Source organism: Etheostoma cragini, chromosome 15 (assembly GCF_013103735.1).
Source record: "Etheostoma cragini isolate CJK2018 chromosome 15, CSU_Ecrag_1.0, whole genome shotgun sequence".
Lineage (NCBI taxonomy): Eukaryota > Metazoa > Chordata > Actinopteri > Perciformes > Percidae > Etheostoma > Etheostoma cragini.
In genome coordinates this window covers 1,140,956-1,150,555 of record NC_048421.1, presented here as the reverse complement: position 1 = coordinate 1,150,555, position 9,600 = coordinate 1,140,956, and the positions used below count along the sequence as shown (strand labels likewise).

General features: G+C 44.6%; 1 protein-coding gene across 1 annotated transcript; it reads right to left on the bottom strand.

The window, feature by feature from the left end:
- Positions 1-4,631: 4,631 nt before the first annotated feature.
- LOC117958252 (nuclear factor interleukin-3-regulated protein-like) lies at positions 4,632-7,198 on the bottom strand. The gene has a single exon (XM_034894563.1). The coding sequence runs from the start codon at positions 6,723-6,725 to the stop codon at positions 4,908-4,910; it is 1,818 nt and encodes a 605-aa protein (XP_034750454.1). The 5' UTR covers positions 6,726-7,198; the 3' UTR covers positions 4,632-4,907.
- Between the last annotated feature and the right edge of the window lie 2,402 nt (positions 7,199-9,600).

The window sequence follows — 9,600 nt, the reverse complement described above, 5'->3', positions numbered from 1 at the left end:
TTTAACATAGGGGGGTGTATACTTATGCCCCTGTATTTTAACATAGGGGGGTGTATACTTATGCCCCTGTATTTTAAGCCGACAGTTGGGTGGAAAGAACGGAGAAAAGCAGGCTGTTTTCATGATATGTTGATAAAGTCAACATTTGTTTTTATTTGATTTTTTTCCACTTTTGAAATGCTCCCCTCTTCCACAATGAACATTAGTGTCTTTACATACATATTCATGGCAAAAGGAAGCGATGGTAACGACCGACCAGACCAACCACCATCCGTCTCTGAACACCGCACCATCTTATCCTGTTGTTTTTTTGTTTTGTTTTTTTCTTTCTTTTTCTTAAAACCATCAGCAAAAACCACAAACATTACTGATTAATACACACTGAAAAAAGAGCCGAGGGGGCGGAGGAGGAATGAGGCAAATACATGTCATCACAGTCAACAGGAGAAAAGACACGGCATCGAGAAAACAGCAACTTGACGAAAAAACAAGATATAAAACTAATGAAATAAACATTACAGTGTTGTTTGGGGGTGTGGGGGAACTTTACATTTATACACAAGCACCAAAAAGCCAAACGTGACACATAGACTAAACTAGGATCCAGTGCAGGCAAGTCCTCAACCGCCCAGAAGCAGAACTGCAATGAGAAAGGGGTAAAATCAAAAAAAATAAATTAATGAATATTATAATGGAGGCACATTGGAGGGAGGTCATTTATTAGGGCATCGATTCCAATCCCAATTAGATTTTTGGTTCTATATAGATTTGATCAGATCAGAGAGACCTTCTTAGCTACTGCATTATTAACAGCGCCAAGTGCTTTCTTCATTGCAATACTTGCTCCTGTATGCCCTTCTATACACCCTGCAATACGCTCTGCTATGCCCTGCAATACGCTCTGCTACGCCCTGCTATGCCCTAATATGCCCTGCTATGCCCTAATATGCCCTGCTATGCCCTGCTATTTGCCCTGCTATGCCCTTCTATGCGCCCTGCTATGCGCCCTGCTATGCCCTAATATGCCCTGCTATGCCCTGCTATTTGCCCTGCTATGCCCTGCTATACGCCCTGCTATGCCCTGCTATATGCCCTGCTATGCCCTGCTATACACCCTGCTAGGCCCTGCTATTTGCCCTGCTATGCCCTGTTATGCCCTGCTATATGCCCTGCTATGCGCCCTGCTATGCCCTAATATGCCCAGCTATATGCCCTGCTATACGCCCTGCTATGCCCTGCTATGCGCCCTGCTATGCCCTAATATGCCCTGCTATGCCCTGCTATTTGCCCTGCTATGCCCTGCTATATGCCCTGCTATTTGCCCTGCTATGCCCTGCTATACGCCCTGCTATATGCCTTGCTATATGCCCAGCTATATGCCTTGCTATGCTCTAATATGCCCTGCTATGCCTTGAGCTACTGCAACTATAAATAAAATTGAATAATGAAATTTAAGGATCCATCTCGGGGGGGTTTTATGAATCGATACCCCATCATTCAAATGAAGATCTACTTGAATCTGATTTCTTTTAATAAACCCAACCCTTTCATTTATGTCGTTAATTTAAGTTTATGTGCACTAATTGGAGCATTTGAGGGATTTTGTCTTTTATTCCACAATCTCTCAATTATCTGGGAGCCAGTATAAATCTAAAGGGCCGTTGCTTGGTTGCACAACAAAACCTGTTTTCATTACTTGACCACCCCCCCACAAAAATCTCCATTACAGTTCAAACTCAAGACTGAAGTTTGTATTTAAAAAGGTCTGTACACATTCTCCGTCTATGTTCCTGTGGACTTTTCTACAATAATGGGCGTGTGGAGAAAAAGGGAAATACAGTAAATACATTGGGCCAGTGAATGGTAACAACAACAACAACAAGATATGGTTGATAAAGCTCAAATAAACTCGAGGCTTAAAGCCTGCAGCTGGTGAATTCCACCGATTATTTAAAGGCTGGTTAAAGGTTAAGAAGTCCAAAACATTTTAATGAGGAAACAACGTGTTCTCCATTCAGTGCTGTTGGCGCGCCAAAGTGGACGGCCATTTCTGTGTAAACAGAGCATTAACGAAGGATTAATGCTAAAGCTTAACAATCAAGAGAGAGGCGTTTTAATTTGGGCAAAATGGGTCCAGTGGACAACGCGGCTGTACAAACCCGATCTCACTCCCAGCTCAACTTGGTAGACGCTTGGTCAATGGCTCTCAGCGTCTGATTTTGACGCAAAGGCACCCATGCGGCGTCTGTATGGGACAAACTGGACCTTGACGCTGTACCATGATGCAGTGTGAAGAGCGTCAATGGTGGCGAGTCCAACCAACATTGGTTGTTGCGTTGGTGGATGGGTCAAACAAAACAGGACTTTCACCAAGGAGTTGCCTAATCGGTCGTGACCCAGAGCATCAGATACCCCTTGTCCACCAAGACAGTTCGGGGGCTGGTTTAAAGCTGATGTCTAATCTCGGACCAGTTCTTCGCGTTCTGACAGCAAAAGAACCGGATTTCAGACAGAATAACTAGTTACAGAGCAGCACCTACACTTTGCTAGTCTAGAACCAAGAACTGCTTACGTAAGGGGCTGGGGAACGCGGGATTATCATGAGCAACAAGACCAACTAAAAACCAGAGCTGTAGTCTAGACTTGAAACTGAAGCAGCCGTGGTCTATGCATGGCGTTTCATTAAGTCTCAAAACCCACGCACATAAACACCAGTCACATGCACGTGATGTAGGCTGAGAGAACAGGATCCGCAAGCAGAAAAGCATCCGCGGTAACGAGCATTTCTCCACATTTTTGGTTTTGTGAGCATGGCCATGTGACGACTCAAGCCTCCAAAAAGCACTCGCAACTGCTTAACACTGTCTCGCTGTCAAGTTGACTTTTGAGACTTTGTAGGCGGAGTCTTACGCTGATGCATAGTGGGACGTAATGACGAGGCTCTCTAGGAAAAGCAAACCGTTCATGGAAGATTCGTCAACTGCAAACGGACATTAGCATCAGTCCAGACCTAAAACTATGTTTGCATTGGTGGAAAGGGTGTAAAAAGGGACGCGTGGAGTCCCAACCTAGAGTGTAAAATAGCGCTGCAGATTGGATTACATTGCAATTGAAAGCCCCGTGCGTCAGTAACTAAGACCGAAGGACCGAGCGTTGTCTTCTTTGATGCGCTGGGAGTGAGACTGCATTGGTTGCACAGTAATTATGATTCATATTAGGATGGTCACTTTTTCAAAAAAAAAACTCTTTTACCGTTGTAGGTTTGTCACATTTACGTTGAATTTGTATTCAAATTTCTTTGCAAAATATATATTCATAATAGATACATATGTTCATATATCACAGTACTATACAAACCAAGTGCTTAAAAAATAAAGACTATGGCAATCTTTTGTGAATCAGTGGAGATGGTTGGGGAAAGGATGGTAGAGGTAGGATCTGGGAAGAGGTATGGAACTTGATATTTGTAGTGTTGTTGCTTCTTTGGTCGAGGGAAGGTCCCCAGAGTCCGTTTGCATTTGATTTTAATTAAGGCAGATAGCCATACATGTGTATGTTTGTCTACAGTCAGATATGTACCAATTTTATAGTACTGATAAAGCTCAAAACTTTCACTTTTCCTACATTCGTGTGATCTGAATGACGCTTTGTTGACTAAAGTAGAAAAGCAGGTACTGTAGTTCCATTCCTCCTCTCATCACATAAACAAAAGTGCTTCTGTAAGTATGAAGAGGTTGTAAGAAATGACAAATCTGTACAATATATACAATTATGATACAGCCCTACAAGATGTCCAGCCTTTTATGGTGACATTGGGGATTTGGTGGGGGCGTAGAAAAGCCCATCTTCCGGTCCAGTGGGCTTGAGGAGAGGATTTGATCCTAGGGCAAAAGGCATGATGGCAGGGTAGTTCTCAAAGGAGAAATTACTGGATGTCTTTTGTTGAGACGAGGTCTAAAGCCCAGTTCAAACCAAAGATTTGCTCAAAAAATTCTCTTTTTGTTTTTTTTTATATACTTTTGCCACTAACTTCCACGTTTTTGTCTCTTCATCGTTTTTGATTTTCAACATTTTTCTAGCAATTTTTAAGATTTTTCCCACTAGCTTTACACTCATTGTTTTGGGGTTTTAAGCAGCCCATATGAAATTATATCTAAGTTATGAGGAACGTATGTTGATGGATAATCACAGACTGCCAAAGTGAAGTCAGAATAATTCTGTACAATTAAATAAAACATCATAAATTCAATCAAATTTGGTTGAAAGAAACCCAAATGTTCTGATTTAGAAACTGTGAACATGGGTCAAATTTGCCCCGAGGACAACAGGAGGGTTAAACAGCCAATACGGAAGTCAGTTTGTAAAGTCAGCTACAACCGATAGAAAAAAATGATCCATAATCCACTTTATTTCTATATTACAAACTGTTGCCTGGTCAAATTGGTGGAGTTTTAGATGCTACAAATTTTATTCAGCGACCAGAAAGTTGGAAGTTATAATGGATGTACAGAGAATTTTTGTTATATGCAGATGATACACCACTTGTGTTGTCTTATTGGTGTAAACTGGCAAGTTTCAGAAAGTTGCAAACCAAACGAATTGCAAGAATTTGCAAGTTTCTAGAGACTAGAAATTCATTCAAATTTCTATCTATCTCACTCTCACTATCAATTATATTTGAAGATGCTACAAATTATATTCAGCGACGAAAAAACTTGGAAGTTGGAAGTTATAATGGATCTACAGAAAATATTTGCTATATGCCGATGATACACCGCTTGTGTCCTCTCATTGGTGTAAACTGGCATGTTTTAGAAAGTTGCAGCCCGGCTTAATTGCAAAAATTTGCAAGATTTACCTTGTCTTGTCTTTGAATCTTTGGTCTGAACTGGGCAAGTAAAAGTCACCTAATCTCGCCTCTTGTTTTGTCGTCCACCCGTCTCCGTTTTCCCACTCTCCTTTCTGCCCTCCTCCCATGATGCCGTCTGTTCACCGCCTCCACTCTGGCTTTCTCGTGGCTGCGGTATGAGCGACAAGTAAGGGTGCTGGGGCAGGGGGGGCGGCGTGGCAGAGGGAGGGCTTGTGGGGGATTCCTGGCCCGAGCAGTTGCTGCTGCTGCTCATGGCCCGGTGTTTAAGTCTGAGTTTGTGGGGCAACGCTGTGCCCTTCACCTCCCCCTGGGGATCCCGGCCCTGGGCCTGTGAGCATCCCTGGGAGGACAGAAGAGGCGAGGCAGGGTGGTGTAAGCTGGTATGATGTTGGTTGTGGTAGCTGCCCACATCTGAGCAAGATGATGAGGGGGACTCGTCCTCATCCGTGGAGGCCTCTTTGTCAGAGCTCCGGAGATCCCCGTCAATGGAGGATGTGTCCTTGCTCGAGGAGCCTTGGTAGTAAGCCTCGCTCCCGTGCTGCCCCTCGTAGGTAAGCAAAGGTGGCTCTTCGTCTTGGGCACTGAGGTACGAATGATGAGGCTGCTGCAGATGCTGGTACAGGTGCGAGTAATTGACCCCGTCGTCTTGTTTCTGGAGGAACTCTGCAGGTGAATCGCTCCCCTGCTGCTGGGCAAGTTGGCAACGTCGGTACACCTGTCTCTCTTCAGGCTCATTGCGGCTTTCCGAGAGCTCATACAGAGGCGAGTCTAATGTCTTCCTCTCCAGCTGCTCTGTCACCTCAGCCAGTGTCTCTGTGGTACCCTCTGTTAGAGACTGCGGCAGTTGGGTGAAGCACGTCTGGCTGCTGCCGCTGCTCCGCTTCTGGGCTGCCTGCAGATCCATTTCCTGGTGCCTCGTCAGGGTGTCCACAGGATAGGAGGCACTGCTGGAGCCGTACAGAATGACGCTCCTCTGGGCAGCGGGTGGGTGAGGGGCCGGCTGGCTGACAGTGTTGACAGCGCTAACAGGCTCCTGATGGAGCTGTGGATTGGGCTGCTGTTGGCTTTGATGTGCTGGCTCCATCTCCTGAGAATGCTGCTGGATCTGGTGGTGAGTAGGCACAGACGCCAGACCAGGGTGGATGTTGAACATGATCTGCGTGGTGGTGCCGTTTGCAATGTCCATCTCTAACCTGTCACCTTCCTGCTTGATCTTGAAAGGAATTGGCTCAGGACTGTCCCTGGAGGAGCCGTCGGACATGTCAGAGAGGGAGCCATGCGGGGAGTATTTGACCAGCTGCCTGTGGCCCTCGTTGCGTCCAGACTGCTCTGTTTCTGAGGAATCAGAGTTCATCATCACCTGAGAACCGCTAGAGTAACCGCTGGAGTAGTACTTTGTAGAAGAAGAAGGGGATGAGGACGAGCCTCCATTTCCCGTGTTGCCTCCACCGATCTGCTGGCTCTTTTCGATATAGGAGGCAGTGTTAATGAGGCCGAAACGCAGCTTCAGCTGCAGCAGCTCCGTCTTCAGCCTCACGTTCTCGTCGTTCAGTGCAATGACACGGTTCTCCAAGACCATATCATTGAGACGTCGCTTCTCCCGGGAGCGCTTGGCGGCCTCGTTGTTTTTGCGGCGTTTTTCCCAATAGCAGGCGTCCTTCTTTTCATCCGAAATGAACTCGCGCTTTCGCCTGCAGCTCATACTGGGTTTGGCCTTGGCGAGGCGACCCATGCGAGCTGGACTCCCTTCGGCAGAAGGAAGAGACTCTTCATAACTGCTGAAGGTCTCAACGCAGTTGGCGTTATCCCCTGAGTTTTTGTTTAATGTCTTAAGAGCTGACGTCAGACTTTCCATATTTGTCTAGTGCCAGCCAGTTTGAAAGGTTTTTTTTGGGGGGGGAGGGAAGAAACCAGGTCAGGGGTCAAAGAAGAGGAGGGAGGTGGTGACAAAAACAACTTTGAAGGCTTTCTAGCAAATTTCTTAGTCTGGTTATCGCAGGTTCTGTGTCGCTTTGACAGAAAAGTCCTCAAGTGTCCGAATAAGCCAGAAAGATAAAGAACTGCTGGAGCTCCGCATTAGAAACCCTCATTTATCCACTTTTTTTTGGTGTCCAGATTGTTAGTGGATCGGTCTTCTTTTCTTAAAAAAGCCCAGATTTCAGTTTTTCTTCTTGCTTTCTGTTGTTGGATGGTGACGCTTAGCTGGCGGAGAAGTGTCCTAGATACTGCAAACTGCAGGATGTAGGTCGGCCCGTCTACCTCGGCGTGTCAGTCTCTTGGGGAGCTTCGCTCTCTCTCCGTCTGTCTGCCTCTCTTCGATGAAAAGCTGCAAAGATAAACACAGAAACACATTTTAGTCCATGTGGACTGCTTTGCATTCTCATAGCAGACTCAAACATATTTATTTTAAGGCCTATTTTGTCATTTCTCCTCTAAGCATTCATAGTGACCGAAGACACATTTCTACATCCGAACAGCTTTCCTTTCCTGTTTTGACATGTCTGGCTTTAAGTGACAGTATCGCCCCTGGCGACTAATGAATGGTCGCTAGTCCTCGGCGTCTGACCTATTTACCCGCTATTGATCTGCTCTGTCTGCAGCCTGTGACCTCTCACCCTCATCCTGGCATGTTGTCTTTTGTGATGTAATGAGGGCATTGATTTCAGTGCCGTTGGTCCTGTTTCATCTTGTCGCCTGGTAGTTTTGTTTTAAACATGCAGTTGAAATCAAATGTAAGAGAATTCAAAACGGCATTCATGGCAACTGAGGGAAGTGCACAAATAAATAATGTAATGCTGCAGAAATTGCATCAGTCTGGCACATGCTGAGAGCCCTAAAAGGGTAACTTTTTACTTATCCTGGACCCCAATTTGTCATTTTTTTTGTCTAAATCACTGATAGGAACAACCGTCTTGGAAGTTAGTCCAGTATTAAGCAAGATCGCTTCTGTCGGCAGCGTCAACACAAGCTCCAATGAACGGTTAATTGCGGATCTACAATTGGGTCCAGTAAAAGTTCTCTTTTTGCCACTGACAGGCTCAGATTATTATTCTCATTGTCTGACAGCGTTATGGAAAGGATCCCTACAGAGATAGACTTTTCTGTTATAGAGTAAGATCCTTTAAGTTTGACACAAAACCCCAAATCCCCATCACCAAACCCATCTTATCTTTAAAGAAATAAAAATGTATAATCAACATTTCTGAAACAAATCCCACATCAAAGTACTCCAAATTGACCAAAATTCTGAACATAACACTTTGTTTTGACACCCATTTCTCATTATCTGAGCTCAAAGATGTACTACACAGACAAAAGGCTTATTTCACATGTCAATGAATTAAAACTGCACATTTTAGAGTGGCCTTTTATTGTGGCCGGCCTAAGGCACACCTGTGCAATAGTTCTGTTGTGTAATCAGCATCTTGATATGCCACACCTTTGCAATAATCCCATCTAATAATCAGACTTTGATATGCTAAACCTGTGCAATAATCTCATCTAATAATCTGATTTTGATATGCTAAACCTGTGCAATAATCTCATCTAATAATCTGATTTTGATATGCTAAATTTGTGCAATAATCTCATCTAATAATCAGATATTGATATGCTAAACCTGTGAGGTGGATGGATTATCTCGGCAAAGGAGAAGTGCTCACTAACACAGATTTAGACCAATTTCTGAACCTTATTTGAGAGAAATAAGCCTTTTGCATACCTAGAAAAAGTGCCGGATCTTTGAGTTCATCTCATGAAAAATGGGGGCAAAAACTAAAGTGTTGCGTTAATAATAATAATAATAATAATAATAATAATAATAATAATAATAATTTTGTTCAGTGTATGTCTTCAGAGAAGCTAAGAAGACATAGTGACGTCTGAAGTGAAATCTGAAGTGTATTACGTACTCTAGGACGTTGCAAAAACTGCATCACGAGTCATTTTTCTATCAAGCGGTTGACTAATCTTCATTAATCTCCATTTTTAACCGTCGCGATTTTAACCATCGGTACGTCCCTGGTGGAAGGGGTCTGGATTTTATTCCCCCTCTGCTTGACTTCCCAGTCTTGGTTTACCTTAGTGAGCCTTTGACATTTGACATGCGGCTGTTTGACACGACGGAGGCACGGCAGAACAAGGAGAATGATGTGTTGTTGTTGTTTTTTTAGAGCGTTGTCCCATTGACCCAATAAGTGGGTAGAGACTCCACTCTGCACACACGACTGGAGGAAAGGATGTAGGTCAGCCGTGCAGCTGTGCGGTGGAGGTGAAGCGCCGAGACAACAGCGGGGAGAGATTTAAAACCAAAAAAAGGAACAAAGAGGCGCCGAGGAATTCAGAGCGCCGTCTAAATATAGACGTAGAGAGAGCGGAGCGGAGACAAAGAAAAGAAATCAATGAGGAGGGAGAGTTGAAACAAAGACAGGGATGGAGATGGAGATGGAGATTATTCTGTAGTTTTGGGGGAGGGGAGGGGGGGGGGGACCAGAAACGATTGCGACAGTGTTGGTGGAAGGGAATCTGTCACCCATAGCAACAAAAAGGAGGGCAAAACAGAAAAAAAGGTGCAGCCAATCATATCCGTCTTTCTCCCTCTATCCTCCACGCGGTCCAGAGGCAAATAGTGAGGAACCAGCTCCCTCTCTGGATTTCTATAGACCTTAGTGGTCCCTAATACTGTATCTGAAGTCTCTTTATATAGACCTTAGTGGTCCCTAATACTGTAT